Raw genomic sequence first — 27,064 nt, 5'->3', positions numbered from 1 at the left:
TCACTGCTGTGGCCTCTCCCGTTGCGGAGCACAGGCTCCGGACGCGCAGGCTCAGCGGCCATGGCTCACGGGCCCAGCCGCTCTGCGGCACGTGGGATCTTCCCAGACCGGGGCACGAACCCGTGTCCCCTGCATCGGCAGGCAGACTCTTAACTACTGCGCCGCCAGGGAAGCCCCTCTCCAGGGCCTCTTTAGAGTGGGACCAGGACTCCTGGCCTCTGTTCTCAGCCTGGTCTAGCTGTTGAGAACTTAAGATTCTGGGGGAGGGCATGTGCACATGTGCACGGTGTGTCAGGTTGAGGGAGGGGTTATAGGTCCTCTCTGAGGTCCCTGGGTGTAGAGTGAGGTATGCCTGCCCCCCACCCTCCCTTTACGAAAACCAGCTGTGTTACGGCTGCTAGGAGGCAGCATGGCGTGTTGACAGGGATTTGTCAGTACGTGAACTTGTGTTTGAATGCCAGCTCCACCATATGCTAGCTGGTTACCTTAGGTTTGTATACACCACTGTATTAATCTACTCGGGCTCCCATAACAAAATACCACACAGGTTGGGTGGCTTACAGCAACAGAAATTGATTTCCTCACAGTTCGGGAGGCTAGAAGTCCAACATCAAGGTGCTGGCAGGTTTGGTTTCTCCCAAAGCCTCTCTCCTTGGCTTGCAGACGGTCACCTTCTCACTGTGTCCTCATGCAGTCTTTACTCTGTGTGCTCACATTCCCGGCGTCTCTTCTTTTTATGAGGACACTAGTCCTACTGGATTAAGCCCATTTTATGACCTCATTTAATCTTAATTACCTTTTTAAAGGCCCTGTGTCCACATATAGCCACATTGGGGGTTAGAGCTTCAATATATGAATTCTGAGAGGACACAATTCAGTCCATAACAACCACTCTGTGCCTCAGTTTCCTCATCTGTAAAATAGGAATAGTAATAACATCTATCTCATATGTTGCCATGAGTTGATTAAATATGTAAAAGAAAGTGGCATACACACACACACACACACACACACACACACACACACATGTATCTGCCCATTGTTCCTGACCCAGAGCTCCTAAATCCTTTGGAATTTCCTGGATGATAGCAGTGTGTTTTGTTCTAATGAGGTGACTCTAGGTAGGCTCCTGGATCGGGGCTGGTCACCAGAAAGACCAAGCCATGATTAGAAGCTTGAAATTTTCAGTCCTACCCCCATTCTCCAGAGAGGGGATGGAAATGGAGTTAATGATCGATCATACCTTCATCATGTGAAGCCTCTATGAAGACCCCCTAAAGTACAGGCCTCAGAGAGCTTCTGAGTTGAACACGTGAAGGTGCTGGGAGAGTGGCATGATTGGAGAAAGCCTGGAGGCTGCACGCCCTTCTCACACACCTTGTCCTCTTCCATCTGGATGTTCCTGAGTTATACCCTTTTATAATAAACTGGTGGGCTAGTAAGTAAACTTCCCCTGAGTTCTGTGAGCCACTCCAGCAAATTAATCAAACCCGAGGAGGGGGTCATGGGAGCCTCCAATTTGTAGCCGATTGGCTGGTCAGAAGCACAGGTGACAACCTGGACTTGCAGTTGGTGTCTGAGGGGGTGTGTGGGGCAAGCAGCCTTGTGGGTCTGAGCCCTTAACCTATGGGATCTGACTCTCTATCCAGGTAGATGGTGTCAGGATTGAGTTAAATTGTAGCACACCCAGCTGGTGTTGCAGAGACTTGCTTGGAGTGGGGAAAACCCCCCTCACATTTGGTGACTAGAAAGGTCAGAAGTGAAGCGTTCTGGGTGAGTAGTAAAGGAGAAGTGGATTTTTCCCACTCGTTGTGTAATGTGTGCACAGACACCCGTAATAAATGCTGCATGTGACACTGTTGCCCGCCACCTCTTTCTCGCCCACTTCAACCCCCTCCTCACCACCACATTCACAAGTGTTAGCATCAAGTGTGACGACCACAGTGCCGCAAAGTCAGATTTTCCAAAATGTTTTATGAAGCCTTAAACTTGCCAGGGTTCCTTTAGGAGTCAGTTTCGTCTTCTCAAAAATGGGTAGAATCTCATTCACTTCATTGTGAGAATTAAACTAAATTGAATTAGGTAATCAATAAAGAGCCTCTATCATAGGAACACAATAAATGCAAATTCCCTCCCTCCTCCTTCTCATTCTGAAATCCCCTCACCTAAGCATTACTGAGAATTTTTTTTTAACATCTTTATTGGAATATAATTGCTTTACAATGGTGTGTTAGTTTCTGCTGTATAACAAAGTGAATCAGCCATATGTATACATATATCCCCATATCTCCTCCCTCTTGCGTCTCCCCCTCTCCCACCCTCCCTATCCCGCCCCTCTAGGTGGTCACAAAGCACCGAGCTGATCTCCCTGTGCTCTGTGGCTGCTTCCCACTAGCTGTCTATTTTACATTTGGTAGTGTATATATGTCCATGCCACTCTCTCACTTCATCCCAGCTTACCCTTCCCCCTCCCCGCCCTGTCCTCAAGTCCGTTCTCTACGTCTGCGTCTTTATTCCTGTCCTGCCCCTAAGTTCATGAGAACCTTTTTTTTTTTTTAGATTCCATATATATGTGTTAGCCTATGGTATTTGTTTTTCTCCTTCCGACTGACTTCACTTTGTATGACAGACTCCAGGTCCATCCACCTCACAGCAAATAACTCAGTTTTGTTTCTCTTTATGCCCGAGTAATATTCCATTGTATAAATGTGCCACATCTTCTTTATCCATTCATCTGTCGATGGACACTTAGGTTGTTTCCGTGTCCTGGCTATTGTAAATAGTGCTGCAGTGAGAATATTGTGTTTAGGACAATAATAAACACTTAGAAATATGCTTAAGGCATATGGATATCATGATTTCACTGCTGTGCAAAAATGCATGTCTTATGTCTTAAATTAAAAGCAAGACCTGTTGGTGTCATGATTTCAGTGCTGCTCAAACGTGTGTTTTAAGTTAAAAGTCAAAACCCAGTGCACTGGCACCGTCCCACTCCCCAGCGTGAATCCCACCCCCCGCAACCTGAGGGGAGAGGAGGAACCCAGGCTACAGCTCTGCCCAGTTGGACTAGCTCATCCACCAAAGAGACCGTGCAGTGAGGAGGCGTGAGGAAGCAGAGACACCCCAGAGACTGTTCAATATTTAAAGTCATGCAGAATCAGATCTCGGTCCTCCCAGTGTGACTGCCCTTGTGCATGCCCTTCAGCACATCAGTGGTTCAAACCTCGTTTCCGGTAAATCTCAGAATGATTGCTTTTCTTGATGTGGTAGAGTGGCGAGTCAGCAAGCGTTTTTATAAAGCAGAAGGAGCAGTTGCGGAATAGTCATCGCAGGCAGGAGCTGACTTGGGGAATGGCACAGAGAGGGAGAAATCAAGGCACAGGGCTTTGAAAGAATCCTTACGTTTTCATTTAAGGATTTAAAGTCACCGAAGCCTTAAATCTCAGAAACCTGCATGGCTCCACGTTGTGCATGAGAGATGACTACGGGCACTGCTTCTAAACTGTGGTGCATCTTCCCCTTCTTCCATTAGATGATTTAGCTTTGAGTCCCTGTCATTGCACATGCTCTGAGCATTTCCTGAATATAGGGAATCTGGTTGGTATTCCTGCCCTCTGACCTTGTAGGTTTCCAGAGTGTTTACTAGGAACAGAGCCTGTTATTTACTAGAGACAGTGGTGACCCCCTCTGGGAACCCCCCTCTGTGAACTGACCACCAGGAACCAGGGGAGCAGGCAGGCAGGGAGGCGGGCATTGTAGACGATATTTCAATTATGGATCAGTCCTTAGTGCCTGGCACGCTGTAAGTGCCACATGCGTGGTAGTTATTATGATGGCTGTCCTCTTTGTAGCTGAAGCTGTCAGCATAGGATGTCAGCATAGGATGTATCTTTCCAGTAGGGTGATCTTATTCTGAAAAATAGGAAAGAGGGAGAGTTAAGTAAATGGCACTTGCGGGCCCAGTGCCCCAAAGGGCCAGGTGTCTTGTTTTCTGCCCGAATGCTCACCGTGTTGCAGACAGCCTGGGGAGAAACAGAAGGAACAGCTGAAGTGCTCATTGGGGTCAGTGTAGAAATGCTCTCTGGGTCTTCCCTGGCCGCCGAGGTCATTGCCGTGCTGAATAATTAATCAGGCTGATTCTTTGCTTCAGCCAGATGGAGAACTGGGTCATGCTCCACTCCAGAGTCCCCAGGCACCTCTCTGGCCGAGCCCATTGAGATGCTGGATTTAGAAAGCATTTCTGTGTTTCAAAGAAAAGCAGTAGCAGATGAAGCCTACTTTTATTTCAAACTGTGTCCATAATGACAATGATCTACATTCCTATGTATCATGACCACAAACTCTGATTTGCTAAAGACCTCCCCATTACGGAAGCCATGTCCAGGGAAGATATTTTGAACCTCGAAAAGCCTATGCATTTTTAGAACAGACTCTAAAAGTCATTTGAGGTCACAGCCCTTTGTTTACTGGCTGCCTTATTTCTTGGCAAATCTGGATGGTCGGGCTTCCCTGGTGGCGCAGTGGTTGGGAGTCCGCCTGCCGATGCAGGGGACGCGGGTTCATGCCCCGGTCCGGGAGGATCCCACGTGCCGCGGAGCGGCTGGGCCCGTGAGCCATGGCCGCTGAGCCCGCGCGTCCGGAGCCTGTGCTCCGCAGCGGGAGAGGCCACGGCAGCGAGAGGCCCCCGGACCGCCAAAAAAAAAAAAAAAAAAGTCTCCCCCCTCCATGAGCAGCCAATGCACACGTGGGCCTCTGCATCCCCTTATTTCTCATTGCCTGTCGTGGATTCCCGCTCTGTGTCTACCCTGCGTCACACTCATTTCTCTAGGTCTCCAGGAACTGATAGGCACTCAGTAAACGTTTGTTGACTTGAAGGCACAGTTGTTATTGTGCTGCAGGGTAATTAGGCTTAAATGGTAAGCAGTTCCTATAAGTGAGTGTTCATTAGGATTACATTTGTAGTGCTAGACCAAATTGTAGCTTTTCTCTTAAATTTTCTTAGTTTTTTCATACCTGCAGTTTAGTGTCGCTGTCAATTCTGGTATCGTTTACTTTTTCGTCATCATCCCTCCGCAGTTACGTAGAGCACCGACCATGTTCTGGGCTTCAAATGCGCTATTTCACAGACTGCGCTCGTTTGAGCAGTATCTTCTTTGGTGCCGTGCACGGAGGCTGGCTCGCCTGGGAGAAGGCAAGGTTTGTGTCCGACTGTCGCTCCAGTAGCTCCAGTTCCCTCATCTCTCCCCTCCTCCGTCCCCTGCCCCACCTCGTGGTCCAGGAACGAGGTCCCCAGTTTTGTGCCAGCAGGCTCTCATCTTGCTTGACCTCGTCGAAGCTCGGACAAGGAGAATTGGAAGGCCTGTGGGAGAACACAGGCGGCCATGAGAGGGTCTCCTGCAGCCAGAGAGAGGAGAGGGAACATTTGCTGAGGGCCTGCAGTGCCCCAGCCCTGACCTTCCTCGTTTGCTTTTTGGCCCTCCCAGAAGTGCTCTGAGCTTACGGTTGTTGTCATTTTGCAACTGAGTAAACTTAGGTTCGTGGAGGCTGAGCTCCCACTGATGGGGATGTGGACCCGGGACTGTCTGGCCCTGGAAACCAAGGCTTGGCACTGAGTTCTACCCCTCGACACATGTCTTAGGAAGAGGTTCTCCCCAGGCATCAGTCTCTATTAATAGAGGACTCAAAGAAACAGAAGTTGAAACAGGATGTGGGTTTCCAACCAGGATATGATAGTTGGTTCCAGTGCGGGGGAGAGAAAACCGGTGGGAGAGAAGGAAGCCCCAAGCCAAGAGCTGGGTCCCTCCCAGTTCAGCCATGCCCGTGGTTCCCTAAATGCTCGTAATAACTAACAGCAGCAACAGGCACAGCGGCAAACCCTGCCCTGTTCATCCTCACAGCATAGGTAGGCTGTTGTGAGACAGGGATTTTTAGTATCCACCTTTTACAGACGAAGAAACTGAGGCACAGAGAGGTTAACTAACTTGCCAGATTCGCCCTTCAGGACCAGTCGTAGGAACAGCATGACTTTGAGTAAGGAAGGGGCCGTCTGTGGACGGCAGTGGTTCTCAAAGTGTGGTCCTCAGACCTGCAACTTCACTGTCACCTGGGAGGCTGTTAGAAATACAGGTTTAGGGACCGCTGAATCAGAAACGATGGGGATGGTGTCCAGTTTTCTGTGTTTTAACAAAGCCCTCTGGGTGTTTTAGCTTTGGCTGAGATCTGTTAAACTAGAGAAATCTTTAAAATCCACACATAGAGAAAAAGTTAAAATTTATCAATAGCATAATAAATGTTTGTTGAGTTCTTATTACATGCCAGGCACTATGCTAAATATTTTACCTGCATTATCTCACTTAGTCCAACAACAATACTATAAAGTATAGGTACTATTATTATTCCCATTTTACAGATGAAAAAACGAAGCCTTAGAGACCTAAGTGACTTCCCCAAAGTCACCAGCTGGTAGGTAGCAAAGTCATGACTTGAATCTAGATCCATCTGATGACACAGTCCAGACCCTGAACCATCCGTTACTCATTTTTGCCCTTTTGGTAAAGAGCTATTGAAGAATGAGCATTAATATAAGTACAAATGTTGATACTTTTTGCAAATTTGACAAAAGTGGGATAGGGAGGGTGGGAGGGAGATGCAAGAGGGAGGAGATATGGGGATATATGTGTACATATAGCTGATTCATTTTGTTATACAGCAGAAACTAACACAACATTGTAAAGCAATTATACTCCAATAAAGATGTTAAAAAAATAAATAAAATGACCAACAGGTAACTTAAAAAGAAAAAGGTATTTGAAAAGTCAGATTGATTAAACATTTGATTACATATTTTGATTGAATATTTTGAGCTCCTCTTCTCTGAAATGAGTGTTTATTCACAGAGCTGATTCTAATCCCCGAGTTGAAGGAAAAGTGGTGTTGGTTATAAACCTTCCTAGCCACACGAGGGCAGCACCAGATAGCGCAGGTTGCTCTTTGCCGCTTGGTTCTTTGAGAGGAAACGGAGCTCGCTGCTTAGTGGAGTTTCCCCTCCATAAACCCGTTTCCCCTTCCTTTGTCCGTAGGGACCAGTGGTGAAGCTTCTCAGATCAGATACTAAATTACATACGGAAAATTAATCATATTGTGAGGGCTCTTGTTTTTTGAAATCCATGTATTCTTGGACTCAAGGACAAAAAAGCAGCCAGTATTCTTTTTTTTTCACATTCTATTTTTTATTTTTAAATTTTTTTAAACATCTTTATTGCAGTATAATTGCTTTACAATGGTGTGTTAGTTTCTGCTGTATAACAAAATGAATCAGCTATATGTACACATATATCCCCATATCCCCTCCCTCTAGCGTCTCCCTCCCACCCTCCCTATCCCACCCCTCTAGATGGTCACAAAGCACCGAGCTGATCTACCTGTGCTATGCGGCTGCCTCCCACTAGCTATCTGTTTTACACTTGGTAGTGTATATAAGTCCATGCCACTCTCTCACTTCGTCCCAGCTTACCCTTCCCCCTCCCTGTGTCCTCAAGTCCTTTCTCTACGTCTGCGTCTTTATTCCTGTCCTGCCCCTAGGTTCTTCATAACCATTTACAGGGGGTCACAAAGCACCGAGCTGATCTCCCTGTGCTATGCGGCTGCTTCCCACTAGCTATCTATTTTACGTTTTGTAGTGTATATATGTACATGCCACTCTCTCGCTTTGTCTCACTTTGTCCCCCACCCCATATCCTCAACTCCATTCTCTACTAGGTCTGTGTTTTTATTCTGGTCTTACCCTTAGGTTCTTCATGACATTTTTTTTTCCCTTAGATTTCATATATATGTGTTAGCATACGGAATTTGTCTTTCTCTTTCTGACTTACTTCACTCTGTATGACAGACTCTAGGTCCATCCACCTCATTACAAATAACTCAATTTCGTTTCTTTTTATGCAGCCAGTATTCTTTTTCACCTTCCTTATTGTTAATAAATTCTTTGAGTCTTCACAGGCTGTAGGACTCTCGAGTAGGCTATTAGAGAAAGTGGGGAAATGTGCTCCTGGCTTCTAGTTTTAGGGCATAGGACCATCCCACAGTAATGCTGGTGTATTAGGGTTCACCCCCACCAGGATCACCAGGATGCTGTACTGACAGCAGCTGCTGTTGATCTTGAACCCCATTTCCACCTGGGCATATCTCAGTATCCCATCCAAGCCTTGGTTTCTATGCCAGAGGCTGAATTCACTGGAATTTTTTTTTTGAATTTTATTTATTTATTTTTATAGAGCAGGTTCTTATTAGTTATCCATTTTGTACACATCAGTGTATACATGTCAATCCCAATCTCCCAATTCATCATACACACACACACACACACACACACACACACACACACACACACACACACACACCGCTTTCCCCATGGGTGTCCATACGTTTGTTCTCTACATCTGTGTCTCAGTTTCTGTCCTGCAGACCAGTTCATCTGTACCATTTTTCTAGGTTCCACATATATGTGTTAATATACGATATTTGTTTTTCTCTTTCTGACTTACTTCACTCTGTATGACAGTCTCTGGATCCATCCACGTCTCTACAAATGACCCAATTTCGTTCCTTTTTATGGCTGAGTAATATTCTGTTGTATATATGTACCACATCTTCTTTATCCATTCGTCTGTTGATGGGCATTTAGGTTGCTTCCATGACCTGGCTATTGTAAATAGTGCTGCAGTGAACATTGGTGTGCATGTGTCTTTTTGAATTATGTTTTTCTCTGGGTATACGCCCAGTAGTGGGATTGCTGGGTCATATGATAATTCTATTTTTAGTTTTTTAAGTAACCTCCATACTGTTTTCCATAGTGGCTGTATCAATTTACATTCCCTCCAACAGTGCAAGAGGGTTCCCTTTTCTCCACACCCTCTCCAGCATTTGTTGTTTGTAGATTTTCTGATGATGCCCATTCTAACTGGTGTGAGGTGATACCTCATTGTAGTTTTGATTTGCATTTCTCTAATAATTAGTGATGTTGAGCAGCTTTTCATTGCTTCTCGGCCATCTGTATGTCTTCTTTGGAGAAATGTCTATTTAGGTCTTCTGCCCATTTTTTGATTGGGTTGTTTTTGTGATATTGAGCTGCTTGAGCTGTTTATATATTTTGGAGATTAATCCTTTGTCTGTTGATTCATTTGCAAATTTTTTCTCCCATTCTGAGGGTTGTCTTTTCTTCTTGTTTGCAGTTTCCTTTGCTTTGCAGAAGTTTTTAAGTTTCTTTAGGTCCCATTTGTTTTTGTTTTTATTTCCATTACTCTAGGAGGTGGATCAAAAAAGATCTTGCTGTGATTTATGTCAAAGAGTGTTCTGTCTATGTTTTCCTCTAAGAGTTTTATAGTGTCCAGTGTGACATTTAGGTCTCTAATCCATTTTGAGTTTATTTTTGTGTATGGTGTTAGGGAGTGTTCTAATTTCATTCTTTTACATGTAGCTGTCCAGTTTTCCCAGCACCACTTATTGAAGAGACTGTCTTTTCTCCATTGTATATCTTTGCCTCCTTTGTCATAGATTAGTTGACCATAAGTGCATGGGTTTATCTCTGACGCTTTCTGTCCTGTTCCATTGATCTATGTTTCTGTTTTTGTGCCAGTACCATATTGTCTTGATTACTGTAGCTTTGTAGTATAGTCTGAAGTCAGGGAGTCTGATTCCTCCAGCTCCGTTTTTTTCCCTCAAGACTGCTTTGGCTATTTGGGGTCTTTTGTGTCTGCATACAAATTTTAAGATTTTTTGTTCTCGTTCTGTAAAAAATGCCACTGGTAATTGAGGGATTGCATTGAATCTGTAGATTGCTTTGGGTAGTATAGTCATTTTCACAATATTGATTCTTGCAATCTAAGAACATGATGTATCTCTCCATCAGTTTGTATCATCTTTAATTTCTTTCATCAGTATCTTACAGTTTTTCTGCATACAGGTCTTTTACCTCCTTATGTAGGTTTAGTCCTAGGTATTTTATTCTTTTTGTTGCAATGGTAAATGGGAGTGTTTCCTTAATTTCTCTTTCAGATTTTTCGTCATTAGTGTATAGGAACGCAAGAGACTTCTGTGCATTAATTTTGTATCCTGCAACTTTACCAGATTCGTCACCGGAATTTTGGCTAGAGTAATTATAATAATTTATTATACAAATTAGGACACTTTTAAGAGTAAAAGGAGCTGCCCTTAATAATTTTTCCAGAACAACAAAGATAAATCAGAACCATCCTGAGGATAATTGGAGCATAGGGTCGCGCTGATTTCAAATCTCCTTTCATTTTCCCCCTTTGATGACTCCTTTTAAGATGTATGGGACACTATATTCATTTGCTCTTTCACTCAGCAATGCTCATGGAGTGTTTTCTATGTGCTAGGTTTTCTGCCTGTATTATGTTGTTTTCTCCTTGTAAGAACCCTCTGAGTTAACTATCATTATTATTCCCATTTTTGCAAATAAGAAAAAAATTGGAACTCTGTAAGTTATACGGCCAAGATCACAGTACCTGTAAGTCAGAGCTAAGATTATAATTTAGGCTGTCCCTGCTCTTGGGCCAGGTACACTCAAACTGAATTGACATCACTGACTGTGTTCTTGTGCCTCTTTTGTGGACCCAGCCCCGTCGGATACTGTCCCTCCAGCAAGCTCTCAGGCATATGGCAGAGTGGTTAAGAGTGAGGGCACAGAAGTTGCACTGCCTAACTTGCATCCTAGGTCCACCGCTTATCAGCCTTGTGCTTCACTCACTTTCCTTTCTATAAAATGGGTACAGTAACTTAGTATTGACCTCACAGCGTTGAGGAGAGGATTAAATGAATAAATACCTATGAGGTGACTTCTAGAACTCACCTAACGATGGTGGCTAGTTGCCAGTGGAGCCCACCATTTTATTAGAGGGTTGGAACTTTCAGTTCCATGCCCACCTCCAGGGAAGGGAGAGGGCCTGGAGGTTGAGTTCAGCCACCAGTGGCCAGTGACTTAATCAGTCGCACGTATATAACGAAGCCTCCACAAAACCCAGAGGGCAGGGTTCAGAGAGTTTCCAGGCCAGCGAACACGTGGATCCTGGGGAGAGTGGCACCCGCGGAGGGCATGGGAGCTCCGGGCCCTCTCCCCATACCTTGCCCTGTGCATCTCTTCCCTCTGGCTATTTATTCCTGAGTTATGTCCTTTTATAATAAACTAGTGATCTGGTATACAAAATGTTTCTCTGAGTTCTGTGAGCCACTCTAGCAAATTAATTGAACTCAAGAAGGGGGTCATCCGAACCTCGATCTATAGCTGGTCGGCCGGAAGTACAGGCGACACCCTGGACTTGGGATTGGCATCTGAAGTTGGCGGAGGCAGGAGGTGGGGCGGGCAGTTGTTGGGGGGACAGTCTTGTAGAACTGAGCCCTTAACCTGCAGGATCTGACGCTCTATCCAGGTGGATGGTGTCAGAATTGAGTTGAATTCTCGGACACCCTACTGGTGCTTTGGTAAAGGTGGAAAAGCTGCGTTTTTCCATTACAAGGTGGTACATAACAAGATGAAAATGACGGGGGAGGGCTGGGTTGTGGCATTGTGAGCCCGGTGAAGTTCTGGGTAAGGGGCTGCCCTTGCACCTGTGGCATCCTCTTCCCCTTGGGCAGTTTCTCTCCGACAGAAATGCATGAACACGTGAAATGTGAGGACATCTGCCAGAACCTTTCCCCAGGACACGGGGTCCTGAGTAGCTTTCGCAGTTGTTGTAGGGATGACCTTCTCTTTTTGGTGTATTTGTAAAAGGCATCGTGTGCACCGTCAGTGAGCAGGAAACGTTCCACTCCGGGCGGTGACGCAGGTACCTCGGTCCTTCCCTTTAGGACGTGAGGATCCACCTTCTGTTAGCGTAACTGGGTTGTCTTTGGTCTTTTCGTGTTTTGTTTTCCCCTGAGAAAGTGTGATTAGCAATTCAGGAAGGAGGCACCAAGTCTGGGTGTGGGGTCTGAAACAGAGAAGGTTGAACTAGAATGAATGTGGTCGCTTTGGGGCAGTTGGCTGCATTTCTTCATTGTATTATGAAGTTCACTTTGGGGAACTTCAGAAGACACTCTTTGAGAAACAGTCTGTTGGCTCCACAGAAGTGTGGCACCTTATCTGCCCTCCTGTCCTTAAAAGGTGATCTCTTCAGTTGATGTGCAGCTCAGGAGGAGACCCGGGTCACAGGTCGCGGTGAGAAACCGCAGTTCCAGCCACCTGGTAAACCTGCTGATGAACAGCTAGGCAGATGCTCTAGCCAGATCACCCTCGTATGTCCCAGGAACTTCTTTCTTTATAAATTTTTGGATTTTTTGCTTGTTACAATATGGATAAGATACTTTCTATATTTCTTAAAATTGAACACCTGAACTTTTAAAAGACAAGGAGTGTGATCTCAAATATCTCTAAATGATAAAAGAATAAATGGAATTTGTGCTCTAAGGTATCTCACAAGTCCGTCCATTCTGCAGGCTTTCAGGATTTGGTGCTAGTAACAAATGCTGAGACCTATTATCCTGAAAGCACATTTTCCCTCCTCTTTTTTTTTCATTTCTGGTTATTAGAGAATACATTTTGCCTCATTGTTATTAGAAACAAGTGACAAACATGTAGCTAATTCTTTCTCCCAGGTGCTTAACAAGTAACAAATTTCACAGGGGTTACATTTCTTACTATTAAAAAAAAAAAAACCTGCCTATACTAGATAAAGGTGCTTAGAAATGTTTATACCCATTAGCCTGTAATTCTACTTCTAGTAATCTGTTCTAAGAAAAAAACCTGAACACACTCACACACAAGCACACACACACATGCACACACAGAAAGCTAGGCAAGAAGATAGTTATTACTACATTTTTTTAAATTAAATTTATTTATTTATTTATGGCTGCATTGGGTCTTCGTTGCTGTACGCGGGCTTCCTCTAGTTGCGGAGAGCGGGGGCTCCTCTTCGTTGTGGTGCACGGGCTTCTCATTGCGGTGGCTTCTCTTGTTGCGGAGCACGGGCTCTAGGCGCCTGGGCTTCAGTAGTTGTGGCACACAGGCTTAGTTACTCCACAGCATGTGGGATCTTCCCAGACCAGGGCTCGAACCCCTGTCCCCTGCATTGGCAGGTGGATCCTTAACCACTGCGCAACCAGGGAAGTCCTACTACATTTTTTTAATAGCAAAAAATAGCCACAATTTAATTTTCCAACAATCTAGGATTCGTTGCTAAATTAGATGATTGAACATTTTGTAGTAATTAAAGACGCATTGAGTACACCTTGTAAGGGTTTTAAGGTACGTTGACCTGTGGCCAGTGAGTAATCTCCTGTTCTCTGACTTTCCTCCTAGTGTTTTGCTGTGCGCTCTCTGGGGTGGGTGGAAATGGCAGAGGAGGACCTCGCCCCTGGCAAGAGTAGTGTTGCCGTCAACAACTGCATCAGGCAGCTTTCTTACTGCAAAAATGACATCCGTGATACAGTCGGCATTTGGGGAGAGGTAAGTAACAGGTGAAAATAATTAATGGCAGACTTGCTTGCATTCCACTGCTCCTCACGAAACCCCAGAGCTCTGAGAGCCAAGAGATTTGGTACTGAGGGCTGATGAAGGTATTTATCGGGGTCACTTTCCCGTGAAGGCAGCTGGTGTAGACATGATGCACCTGTGATTTACCTATTAGCCCTGCCAGAGCCCGTTGAGGACTGGGGCCCTGGGAGAGGGCATTTCTCAGTGTCTAAATGACAGGATCTGCTTTGGTATCCTGAGTCCCCAAGGATCCATGGATGGACTTAAGGGCCCAGAAACCCCCTAACCTCCATGCATAGTTGGATGTGCCAGTCTACAAGAGCAGTTTTCTGGGAAGAAGACCCATGCCTCTCTCAGAGTACATTCTCAAAGGGGAACGTGACCCCCACGTATACACCCCAAAATGTTGTTGCCCTTTCTCTAAAAGTTGACGCATCATCCTTTTATAATACAGTCTTCTTTATTTGTGATCTGAAAATCCACCTCGTACATGAATCTTGGAATTGATACCTGTGTATTCTTTCTTACTGTGAAGAACAAAGCAATTCCAACTTGAAATGTTAGTTGAGATCATTTCAGAAAGGAAAGTAATGAGTAAAAAAACCAAATTTGTATAAAAATCACATGAAATTGGAAAAGCCATATTCCTACTAAGCTCTGAGACCTGTACAACAAGCACATTGGGAGCATCACGAGATAGCAGTCCGCGTGAATCCACTCTACTTGATCAGTCCCCAGTTAAGAGCATTGGCAGCGAAAGTTTGCTTTTTGATTGGTCTGTTAGGACCCCCTGTCACCTTTTGTCCTAGCAGCACTGTCATAGCAGGAGGTAGTTTCCCAAGGCTCCGCATGGTAGAGTCCATCTGCTTTAGAGTGGGGCTGAGCTGCATCCCAACCAGATTTTTAGATCCCAGGCATGGGGGGAGAGGAGGAAGAATTTTCTCCTGCCAAGAAAAGGACACTTTTTTGGTATTTGCCTCTATTATCCTTTCACTGCATTAGCTTTCCAATACCCAGGCCTATTTCTCCCACCAAATTATCCATCTGTCTTCTCTCTCCTTCATTCAAAATGCTGTTCTACCAAAGGCATAGATCTCATCTAGGATTTAGAAGGACGGCTGGCGTAATCTATACTGCTGTTTGAGAGACTAATGAATACCACCAGGTATTTAGAAGAGCTAAGTAAGATTCTAAAGGAGTCTCCAATTGGCACAACTCCAGCAGGAAAGAAAGCTTTGGATGGGCCAGCAATGCCTGAAAATCTGCTATGCCTTCCCACCCAGTTAGCCCCCGCTAGGCCATTCCTATTTTTCTCAGTTCTTTCCTCTTCTTCTGAAACGATAAATTCTTCAGGCAGTGTTTCTAGTTCATAGTATATAAAGTACAGCTCAGTGTTTAGGGTTATGAGCTGTGACTTTTTGCCATGCCTCAGCACGCACAGCACAACTCCTTAAAGGTTTGTTGAACAGCTGACTGAAAATAAAGTCATGACTTTCAGATGAGTGTCCCATCTTTAGATGACACCTGCATAAGCATTGGTCGTTTGGGTTACAAAAACCAATTAGCAAGACTTTATAGTGGTCAACCAGGAGTTGCTGAGTGTTCATGAGAAAAGGGAAAGGGCACATATGGGAAGACACGAGTGTGCCTAATGAACTCAACAGAAGCCGCGATGCATTTTCATTCAGGGATAGTGCACACTCAGCCAACCATTCTCACTTCAGATGACCAGCTGGCAGCTGTCACCGGTTCTGTCCAGTAATACAATGACTGTCGACAGAGGTCATTGACGAAGATGGCCTGTGTTGCCTTTGTGTGGACCAGTTGTGGTTTCTAAGCTGAATCAATCCAAAAGAAATGCACCACCCAGCTCAGTGCAGGTTAGGGGGATGATTTCAGCTCATCCTGGATCTCATCTGTAGACGCTTGGCTTAGACATTGACTAGCAGAGGCACTGAAACACCCATGTCTGCCACTTCGGCAGCAGAGCTTGTGTTTCCTCTGAGAACCTTTGATGGGGACCTAAAATATCGTTCTCAAAAACCAGACCAAGGAGCATCTGTCCTGCTTTGGATTTGAAGATCTGCCAGGAAGCCTCACTCTGCTGCCTTGCTAGACCGCCCTAGCGTCCACGCCACAGCATCTGGGCTGACCGTGACCTTCGGTGGACAGTTTAATAATTTCTTAAAATTATGCCTGAGGATTTTCAAGGGGAGTGAAGTTGGATGGCCTAATAGCATTCCTACCCTCAAAGAGCCAATATGTGGGGAGACAGGAGACCAAAACCCGAAAACGAGTGATGCAAGAAACCTCAGCCTCCCCCGTGTTGGTATCACAAGAGCACATGCGCAGCTCAAGGCCTCGCGGCTTCTGTGTTAGGCCGTGAGCAGGTTACTTAAATTAACCTATAAGCCTCGGTTTTCCCATCCACTAATCACAGATAATAAAACCAAGCTCTGAGGCAGGTTAGAGCACTCATGAGTCAAGGAACCTGAAGCCTGTCGCATAACATCTGAGATGTGATAAAGTCACTTCAGCATTAGCTATTGTAGCACCGAGAAGTGTCACAAAGCTGTGCCTGCTGTTTACCAGCCAGATCACACAGATAAGAAGTGGTGTAAAAGTTGAGAAGAGACAGACCTGTTGTGGACCTGGGAAGGGCGTCAAGGAGATGCCTGGTAGGGTCTGGCCAGAGGGGAGGGAATGGGGACAGAGGGGTTGTGAGAGCATGACAGACTTGGAGTCAGTAAGAGGCCAGATTCTCCAGGGATCCTGCCATTAGCCTTTTCTCTTAGAGTAAAGATTCAAAGTGTAAATAATTAAAGATAAGAGCCAGCTAGAAAGCAGGCCAGGGACACATTTCAGAGGATTTGGAGAAGGAGAGAGAAATTGGGCATGTGAGGGGAAGGTGAAAGATTTATGAATCTTTTAATCAGGAGGGGATGTTTCTCCCTTAGGAGAACAAATTACAAGGGTGAATTTTTGATCGTTGAACCGACACCCCCAGGTAGCCACAGACATCCCGAGGACGTGTGGTTTCGTGAGGAAGGTAACCTGTCTTCTCGTTGACTCCCAGGGGAAGGACATGTACCTGGTCCTGGAGAACGACACGCTGAGCCTGGTGGACCCCATGGACCACAGCGCGCTCCACACGCAGCCCATCGCCAGCATCCGCGTGTGGGGCGTGGGCCGCGACAACGGCCGGTGAGTGCCCCGGGCAAGCGCTGTCCTTTGTCACCTCACCCGGTGCCCCAGTTTTAGCTTAACCCTGAAGCGGGGCCTCACTGTTACTGCATGTTGCTGAATGTGAAACTTGACAGTAGACTCTCTATAGATATGTAAAAACTTAAAGCACATCTCTATCCCTGCCTCATCAACCCTCCGAGCCCCTTCCTTTCCTGGTTTCTGTACCTCAAACCTTTTGTCAACTCTGGATCCTGCCTCTGATTCCATGTATTTCTCCCCCAACCCCCCGCTCATCCTCATTCATCTAAGTTCCCTCCTCATCCAGGCTTTCTGAACTCCCACCTTTTTTTTTTTTTTTTTTGTCTTCTCTGCAGTCTGTTTTAAAGTTGAGTCTCAGCTATTTCAGATGCAATTGGTATTTTCTTTGTAGAGGGCTTGTTGGAAGGGAGAGGTTGTACAGCCTTTAATCACATGCTTTATTATTTTTTTTAAGTTTGTTTTTTTTTATTTTATTTTTTATATTTTTTATTTATTTTGTTTTATTTATTTTTTAAGTTTGTTTTATTTTGTTTGTTTTATTTATTTAAGTTTATTTTATTTTTGATTTAAAATGTGTTAATTTCTGCTGTACAGCAAAATTCACACTGTACAGTATAACTACAGGGATTCAGTTATGCATAGATATACATATTCTTTTCCATTATGGTTTATCAGAGGATACTGAATATAGTTCCCTGTGTTATACAGTAGGACCTTGTTGTTTATCCACATCGCAAGCTTTAGATCATTAACTCATGCTGATAAGGAACTTCTGGGGTTTGAAGATGGCTGAACTCTTTTAACGTTTGAAATGTCTGGTCATACCAAAGTTCCACTCGATGTGTATTTTTCTGAAATTCTACTGAATATTTGTCATTGCCAGCAAGTACTTCTTAATAGATGTGTTGTGAATTTTTTGCTCTCCAGTGACTGGAAACAAGGAAGTTCTGATTTTCAAGTACATATTCTAACTAATAAAGTGACAGTAATCACAGGCATCATACTTTGATACTTTATTAAGTAATTGGGCTACAGGAAATGCATCTAACTCTTGAATTAAATTAATCTTTGTCAACTCTCGAGGTATACCCGAGGATCTGCTAGCATTTAGGGACAAGCTATAGGATGATTATTTATTGCTCTGTTGAAAAGGGGCAAGAGCATTGCAGAAGCTGCTGAAAATCCCAGACGACAGAGAGACTGCTCCCTTGGGGTGGCTCCATTCCTGGGCATCCTGGCTTATTGGGTCATGGGATCCCCTAGGTGGCTCTGCCTTGGCTTCGCCATCCTTTGTCTCCCAAAGATGGGCAGTAGTGGATTTGATAGTTTTTTGATTCAGTTCCAAGTCCTAAGCCTGAAAGGAAAGTGGTTAAGCATTCATCAAAGAGCAAGCATTTTTGCTGGAATCACAGGTGAGAAATGCTCTGCAAAAGAGAGAGCTGCAATGTCCTCTGACAGCTGATTGGATAAACCTTTGTGGGAGCACAGCTGTGTCTTTGAGCTTTTGTAACAGTGATGTATGGTGACAGCTGGACCAGGTGCTTTGGGGGGAAATGAGTGGATAGATTATGCATCCACACCTGTCATTCAGTTGCTTAGCAGAGCTGAAGCACTGGAGTTGATGCATTGGCGTGAACTGATTAATTTTACAGAGGAAAATACCTGAGGATGTTCGTGCATCATTAAAAACATTTAGCCTTGATGGAAGAGTGTAAGATACTTAATCCTTCCCTACTTCCTGTCCTCCAAGTTTGTTTTCAAGACAGGAGCCAAGGTGAAGATCATGATATACGTCCACAACTGGATGGGGTTGTGTTTTTTTAAGGTTAGCTTGTGAGTGGATTTCATAGATGAGGTTTTCAGTTCACCCCAACTCTTTAAAGTAAGGCCAAATGCTGTTTGTTCAGGGAGAAAATATGATTTAAATTCCATTTGACGGCTTCCCTGGTGGCGCAATGGTTGAGAGTCCGCCTGCCGATGCAGGGGACACAGGTTCGTGCCCCGGTCCGGGAAGATCCCACATGCCATGGAGCGGCTGGGCCCGTGAGCCATGGCCTCTGAGCCTGCGTGTCCGGAGCCTGTGCTCCGCAACGGGAGAGGCCACAACAGTGAGAGGCCCGTGTACCGCTAAAAAAAATTTAAAAATTCCAGTTGAGAAAATTATTCAAGCCCTGAGCTTAGTTTTCACTCATCTGTGAAAAGAGGGTGATAATAAGGACGACAAAGCACGTGTATGTATGTGCCTCTGTGTGTATAGTAATTGGCCCACTGATGGGGGATGTGGAAAATGCTTAATGAATGTTAGCTCTTGATTCGTTAAAGCAACATCCACTAGCAGAGACAGCTAATTACATGGCTCCCTTTCAAAGACAGGGAGGATGAGGGAGGGGTCAGACCTCTGGGAGGTTTCGAGGACAGTTTATCATTGATAACAGAGGGCGAGAGGCTATTTCAGACACTGAGTTCAGTTGTCCTACAAAGCAGGAAGAGCCACTCGCCTTGCCACCCAGTGATATCAGTGTAAATCAGGTTACCTTGCCTTGATTATGTTTTTGAAATGTGGGCTGAGTTACTCATTTTTTTTTGTTTTTTTGGGGGTTTTTTTTTGCGGTACGGGCCTCTCACTGTTGTGGCCTCTCCCATTGCGGAGCACAGGCTCCGGACGCGCGGGCTCAGCGGCCATGGCTCACGGGCCCAGCCGCTCTGCGGCATGTGGGATCTTCCCGGACCGGGGCACAAACCTGTGTCCCCTGCATCGGCAGGCAGACTCTCGACCACTGCGTCACCATGGAAGCCCACTCATGCTTTTTAAACCATTTCTTATTCTTACTCAATGTTAGCAGATAAGTGTAATTTAGAAATACACTGAGGGTTCTGCATCAGCTGTCAGGACCTCAGAAAGCTCATGTAGTGGTTGGGGGCCCTTGAGCTAGATTGCTTTTAGAAACAGTAAATTAAAAAGTATGTTTGTCAGGGAAAGGTTGTATTTCTCCCACTGGACCCCTGAGTTTTCATTCTCTAAAAGAAGGCCTTTGTATTCCTGCTTTTTTTTTTTTAATACTTTCTTTTGCTCTTGATTCCTTTTTTTTTTCTTACAGCAATTTACAAGAGCAAATTCAATTTGTAATGCCGCAAAGGAAAGGAGTTTACACTTTGCATGAATAAAGCATAAAAGTGTTTCATTTTGCTTGAGAAAATGAGTCCATTTCACATTCTCTTTTGTAACCTCCCTTGCCGAGAAAATGGAACCTCTTAGGGAATTTCTTGATGTGGTTAAAATGAATATGAAAAGTATGTATACCAGAGGCTTGAAGGGCACAGTCTGTCTTGAAATTCAGAGTGCTTCATTGAGCCATGTAATTTCAGGATTTATAAAGTTGTTTTGGGCTTAGCATTTTCTTAAGGCTTTCAAGTGGATTTGATTTGCTCTGAAGAAATTCCTTATGGAGTAAGTTTACTTTGGGTGAGGAGATGATCCAGCTGTGACACACCCCACCGATCCCCCAGGTTGATTTGGAGAAGCCTCTTATTATGAATGGCTGAGAAGTCACCATCGCATCAGACGGTGGTTCTCTGTGGGGTGCTGGTGGTTGCAGGACTGGGCTGAAGTTTTTGTCTTGTTCTTGAGAGTCACGCCTGCCTTTATTATGGCATTTCTTGGAGCCCATGTGCATTACTGCCAGGCAAAGGGAGGGCTCCCTCCTCCTACTTGGGTTCCTTTTGATCACAGTGAGATAAATGTCAAGGCTCCCAGAGATGGAACTGGTGAAAGGGGTTTCATGAGCCTTGTATTTCCAATCAGAGGCAGCACCAGGGAGCACCCAGATTGACCTGCTCTGCTTCCACCCCTGTGGGAAGGAGGCCCTGCCTGGGTTTTCCTGCCAGTGACTAGGGCAGGTGACCACAGTGCCATCTCTCATCTTGTCTCTACGGACCTGCAGGCTGCCCTTCCAAGGATGGGGTGGGAGGGATTTCACAACAATTTCAGGGGCTGTGCTAATCCGGCCACAGCTCTCCTATTTATTCGTTCGGCCCTGGAAAGCAGCACTCTCCTTATTCTTTTTAAAAGAGATATCAATAGCAAGCAGACATAACTTCTGAACATAGGAGACTTTAAACTGGGACTTTCCTTGCCTCTTGTGACAGGTAAGGGAAGGGGCACACAGATCCTTCTGTACGTTGCCAATAGGCAATAGAATCTGCTAATCCTGTCTGTTTCCCATGAGAAAGGAAAGTGGGTGGATGGTATAGTCCAGGGTTTCAGACCCCATAAGTGGGATTTCCCAGGTCGGTGTACCATGGAGCACTAATCAGGTCAAATGTTCATAGACTTTCCTTGAAAGGAAAAAGAAAAAGGATCTAGGGTCAGTTGGGAAAGTGGGTTAAACCAAGTGCATCAGGCCCCTCTGCTCTGGACCCTCTAGGAGGTTCTCCTGTCCTGATGTGGACTGGAACCCTTTTCTTCATGGAAATGCAGTCTCATGGAACACACTTTGGGAAACAATGCTCTGGTCAATAAACTCATTAAATTAGTGGCAACACTAGATTGCTGTTTTTGTCTTTAGGAAAAATTGGAATTCCTTGTAATAAATAACCATTATAAGTGGAGACCCCACTGGGCCTGCTCTAATGAAGGTAAAATTCCTTTATAATTAAAAGCAGCCATCACAGCCATTGTGCACAAGCGCTTTTTAAAAAGCACTTTCTTATGCAGGTTAAATGTTGACCCTGTGATACTGTTTGTGCTTATAGTTTGTGTAGCAGAACTTCTCTTCTGAGAAGGTGTTTTATGTGTCTCTTCTGCTTTTGATGAACAATTATTAATAAAATCTTACTGTGTGATAGATTATTCATAAATTTCCAATTGTTTATCTTTGACTTAACTGTTTTATCTGGTTAAGATCTCAGGAACTTTTATCTAAATAACATAGTAAGTCTCAAGTGCACTGAATATTTTTTCGTTTTCTCTTCTCTTGGGATATTCCCAACTGGTTTTATCCACCAAGCCCCTGGGTTTTTTGGGGTTTTTTTTTTGTTTGTTTGTTTTTTGCGATACGCTGGCCTCTCACTGTTGTGGCCTCTCCCATTGCGGAGCACAGGCTCCGGACGCGCAGGCTCAGTGGCCATGGCTCACGGGCCTAGCCGCTCCGCGGCATGTAGGATCTTCCTGGACTGGGGCGCGAACTCGTGTCCCCTGCATTGGCAGGCGGACTCTCAACCACTGCGCCACCAGGGAAGCCCAAGCCCCTGGTTTTAAGCTGCTTTAGAAATCTACTGCCACACATAGTTCATGCTTTTGTTTTCCTGCCAGTGTTGTTCTGTGTTGATTCTTTTGAAAAAAATGCTTAATTTTGGGATGGGGTTGGGGGGTGCATGGGCATCCTGGCTGTAATACTGAGGTTAGTCAGAATATGCAAAACTGTAATTTGTAGGCTTTCAAATGTAAAAGGTGGTTTCTTAACCACTGTCTTTCAACCTCTTTATTTTAGAGATTAACTGAGGACAGAAGGGGATGATTTGCCTTAGGTGACCCATCTAGTTGTGACTGGGCAAAGACAGACTCCTGGAATTGTCCTCTGTCCAAATAGGAGCTCCTCTGTTAATCTGACAAGAGATAATGGATGGTCTCAAATGACCTGGGGTCAGCAGGGAGACGGAGAACTCTGCACTTGAGGCCTGGTCTCTTTCCTTGGGGAGATGAAACCACAGGTGTGAATTAAAAGCAGAGGTTGACAAAATAAGGCCCCAAGCTGAAAATGGTTTTTCCATCTTCAATGGGTTGTTTTAAAAAGGAAAAAATGGGCTTCCCTAGTGGCACAGTGGTTAAAAATCTGCCTGCCAATGCAGGCGACACAGGTTCGAGCCCTGATCTGAGAAGATCCCACATGCCGTGGAGCAACGAAGCCCATGAGCCACAGCTACTGAAGCCCGCGTGCCTAGAGCTCGTGATCCGCAACAAGAGAAGCCACCGCAATGAGAAGCACGCACACCACAACGAAGAGTAGCCCCTGCTCGCCCCAACTAGAGAAAGCCCGTGTGCAGCAACGAAGACCCAACACAGCCAAAAATAAATAAAAATAAAATAAATGTATTAAAAAAAATTTTTTAAAGAAAGGAAAAAAAGAATAGGGGACCCAAATGTGGAGGACCCAATATGGCCTGGTTCTTTCCAGAAAGAGCATTTACAGTAACATGCATTCAGAATAGAATGAGGCAGTCATTGTGGCTTCTGTAGAAAGTCTGTGGAAAAGGCAAGTACTGTTCTGCCATCCTTCCAGTGTCTTCCTATTCTGACCAGCCAGGGGACTTGTCTGTAAGTTGAAGGGGACCTGGAACTTGCACACATAACATTATGCCCACATTCTGTTCATATCCCTTTGGCCGTATGCAGCTGCAAGGGATTCTGGGAAATGGAGTCTCTAGCTGGGCCAACAATTGCCAAGTTAATACCGCTATTAAAAAAGAGGAGGTGAAACAACTAGCCTCTGACACAGTCTGAAAAGGAATCACCTCAGTGTTCCCAGCCTGTGACCTATTGTTTCCTGTGCCAGTTATTAAGCTGCTGTCCCTCAGCTCCAAACCCACCCTTCTCTGCTCGCTTTGTGAGACTGGAGCTGGGACTCTGCAAAAGCGTTTCTGCTTCTCTAGTTTGCTGCTCGTTAGACTCTGACTAGAGGGGGCTGCAAGGCTGCAGGAAGAAGGAGGAACTTGCTTCCTGTGTCTGTGAGCGTCATCCTAGAACAATTTCTTCATCCCGTTGTGTCAGTTCTCACGCAGTTTTCCCAGCACTCACAGAAATGCAGAACCGTTCATCTTTCCCCTTCTTCAGAGCCACCAGTGCCACTGGCTGGGGTGCCCTCTTTAAAGGTCTGAGTCCCGACCCTGCTTCAAGTCTAGAGACACCAGCCCAGCAGCACCACCTCCTCAGTGTCAGAGGTTTTGCACCATGAGGCTTCTCCAAGCTTCTAGGTTTTGATAATTCCAACCTCTGCCCTTTGTTCTCTCCACCCTCCAGGTCACAGCCCCCTCTTACAATTGCTGCCTCCATGATGACTTCTTCCTATTCCCTGTTTAGTTTTGTAGTTACAGGTCTTTAAATGATCTTTCTGTCCCAGTAACTGGTGTGGTTCCTGTCTCCTGCCTGCACGCTCCCGAGTTGACCCTTAAACGGAATTAGCACTGACTAAAGGAGGCAGCATGAGGGCGTGCCTGCCCTGAGGAGGGCATTCAGGAGAGCAAGTGAGTGGAGCTGTTCTTTATGTTCAGCTTTGCACACTGTGGTGACACAACAGCATGTGTGCCAAGGAGACGTCCTTTCTAAATTGGTAGAAGTTGCCAGTGATAAAGGGCAGTTCTATTTTAGGTGACAGGGTTTTAGAAATAGTGGGCCGCTTGGTTTGTTCTTTTTTTTAATGTTTCAATATCCACATTTTTTAAAATAAATTTATTTATTTATTTTTGGCTGCGTTGGGTCTTCGTTGCTGTGCACGGGCTTTCTCTAGTTGCAGTGAGCGGGGCTACTCTTCGTTGCGGTGCACGGGCTTCTCATTGCGGTGGCTTCTCTTGTTGTGGAGCACGGGCTCTAGGTATGTGGGCTTCAGTAGTTGTGGCTCGCGGGCTCAGTAGTTGTGGCTCACGGGCTCTAGAGCGCAGGCTCAGTAGTTGTGACGCACGGGCTTAGTTGCTCCGCGGCATGTGGGATCTTCCCGGACCAGGCCTCGAACCCGTGTCCCCTGCATTGGCAGGCAGATTCTTAACCACTGTACCACCAGGGAAGTCCCGGGCCTCTTGGTTTTTGATCTAATTGAAAGTTATCTCTATTTTCCCTTTGCCACTGTTTCTTTTCCTAGGAGTGATGGAGGGAGGCGGGTCTTCACAGGGAGGATGGAGAGCTTCCTAATGACATGTAGTCAGAGGGTTCTCTGAGCCAGCCAGTAATGAAAGATTGATGGAATCCCAAGATCTGCTAAAATTTTAATCTAAGGTATATGCTGCCTTGCCTCAGGGAGAAAAGTCTTCAGGGAGAGAGCAGTAATTCTCTCCCTATGTTCCAGTATTATCTTGACCTCTAGAGCTAATTTCTTTTTAATATAGACACATGATAAGCAGAGGCATCAGGATTTACTTGACCATTCTGCTGACTTACACCGTAGTTATATTTTATCTCTATAGAAGTGGCCTTCTTGCCTTCTATTAATCATGCTGGGATGCTTGCTAATACTTTCAATCTAGAATAACCTGTAAGGAAAGACATTGTAAGTGATTGTCTAAGAAAAGTTTCTGTCAGCGGAATGCCTTGAGAGTGTCTTCAAGCCGGTCCTTCCTTAGTGGATATATGAAGACAACAGTTTCTTCTGAAGAACGCATCCTGTGTTTTGATAGCTGGTTCAGTGCATAATCCATTGTTTCTCATAAGCATGTTTCAGCACCAGGCGGTGTAGCCTGGGAGCTTGAGATTGTCTGTCAACAGCAAAAAATTCTGATGATGATCCCTGAGCAAATTCCATCTCACGCTTCCCCTGAGTCCCAAGCCAGGTGAGGGATGGCCCATTCTGGATGTAGCATGAGGGTGATCCATCATACTAGGCTCCAGTGATTCTCTGTGGGTCTTGAAAGTACTGCGGTCTTCTTGGAACACTTAGAGCCTTCCGAAACCAGAAGTACGAGTAGTGTCAGCGGAGAAGAAACCTAATGACCCACGCAGACATGGATTCGTGTCTTAGAGAGCAGAAGAAGTTGTAACTGTTGTACCCCAAAGCATCATTTGGTCGCTTGGCCTGTCGTATATACTCAACAAATGATTAAGTGTTTGATAAATTGCTAAAAGCCTTACGTTATCGCAGATGAATGGATAGTCACTGTTTTTCTTACACATATTATCACCTTGAACTCTTTTACTTAAATGCAATCATCTGAGATTTTGGGCTTCCTGGTGAATCCAGTGATTGAGAGCATAATGCAGCTCCGATTCGTTTCACTCACAGAACACTTCTGACACCAAATGTCGGTTTTCCACACCAAGCAACTCTCCAGGTCTCTGCCGACAGCAACTGGGTGTCCCACAATTTAATTCCATTCTGACACAGGAGTTAGCCCAGACCCCTCCCCCCGCCCAGGTTAAGGGCTCAGTCCCTACAAGACTGCCCCCATTTCAGATGCCAGTCACAAGTCCAGGCCACCCCTACATCTGCCCGAGAGCAGCTATAAATCAGAGGTTCCCATGGAGGTTTCTCCTTAGGTTCAATGATTTGCTATAATGGTTCACAGAACTCAGGAAAACACTTTACTTACTGTTACCAGTTTCTTATAAAGGATACAAATGAACAGCCAGATGAGGAAGCACAAAGGGTGAGGTCCAGAAGGGTTATCAGCTTCTGTCCCCGGAGTTTGGGTATGTCACCCTCCTGGCACCTGGATGTGTTCACCGACCCCCGACCCCCAAAGCTCTCTTGACCCCATTGTTTAGGGTTTTTACGGAGGTTGCATTGCATAGGCCGACTGATTAAATCATTGGCTGTTGGTGACTAGCTCGATCTCCAGCCCTTCTCCCTTCCCTGGAGGTTAGGGTAAGACTGTAAGTTGCAAACCTTTAATCACAACCTGGGTCTTTCTGGGAGCAGCCCTCACACTGAAGCTATGTAAGGGCCCCCAGACATCTCATTAATGTGCAAAAAGGTACTCTTGTCATTCTGGAGGGTCCAAGGGTTTTAAAAACTCTTGTGTCAGGAGCCAGGGTCTAAGACCAAATATTATAACAGAAGATGCTCCTACCACTCAGGAAATTACAAGGGTCTTGGAAGCTTTGTGTCAGGAATCATGGATGAAAACCAAATATATATTTCTTATTGTATTACAATATCATGGTGCACAGTTGGTTACTGGAGAAGATGAATTTGAGAACATCGGGTGGTACACAGGGAGTCTCACCACATATAATTATGTCAAGGTTTTGAGAGCCAGGTTGGTCAAGGGAAGGAATACTGGTATAGGAATCCCACCATGTGCAGTTTAATCATGGTTCTTCCCTGGCACTGGTGTTGGGGACTTAGTGTCCCAGCGTCTCCATCTGCAGTGGGGATTTTTGCTGGGATGGCAGAGATGTGAAGGTGCTTTCATAGAACTGTCAGGCCTTGTCCCCAGGGGCAATACTTTTATTAAGAATTAATATTTCCTTGAAATATTACCCTGGGTCAACTGTAACAGATTATAAAAATCAGGAGAGGGCTTCCCTGGTGGCGCAGTGGTTGAGAGTCTGCCTGCCGATGCAGGGGACACGGGTTCGTGCCCCGGTCCGGGAAGATCCCACAT

At 45.3% G+C, this 27,064-nt stretch overlaps 1 protein-coding gene across 2 annotated transcripts in view; it reads left to right on the top strand.

Annotated features, from left to right (window-relative positions):
* The window catches only part of APBB2 (amyloid beta precursor protein binding family B member 2), a 384,765-nt gene that overhangs the window by 299,663 nt on the left and 58,038 nt on the right, over positions 1–27,064 (top strand). For both annotated transcript variants that reach the window (XM_007453040.1, XM_007453039.1), the window contains 2 exons: positions 13,358–13,504; positions 16,608–16,735. In XM_007453040.1, coding sequence (XP_007453102.1) covers positions 13,358–13,504; positions 16,608–16,735 — 275 coding nt within the window. The remainder of the gene's footprint in view (positions 1–13,357; positions 13,505–16,607; positions 16,736–27,064) is intronic.

The sequence above is a fragment of the Lipotes vexillifer genome, unplaced genomic scaffold (assembly GCF_000442215.2).
Source record: "Lipotes vexillifer unplaced genomic scaffold, Lipotes_vexillifer_v1.1 scaffold1272, whole genome shotgun sequence".
NCBI lineage: Eukaryota > Metazoa > Chordata > Mammalia > Artiodactyla > Lipotidae > Lipotes > Lipotes vexillifer.
This window is presented reverse-complemented; position numbering and strand designations above follow the sequence as displayed.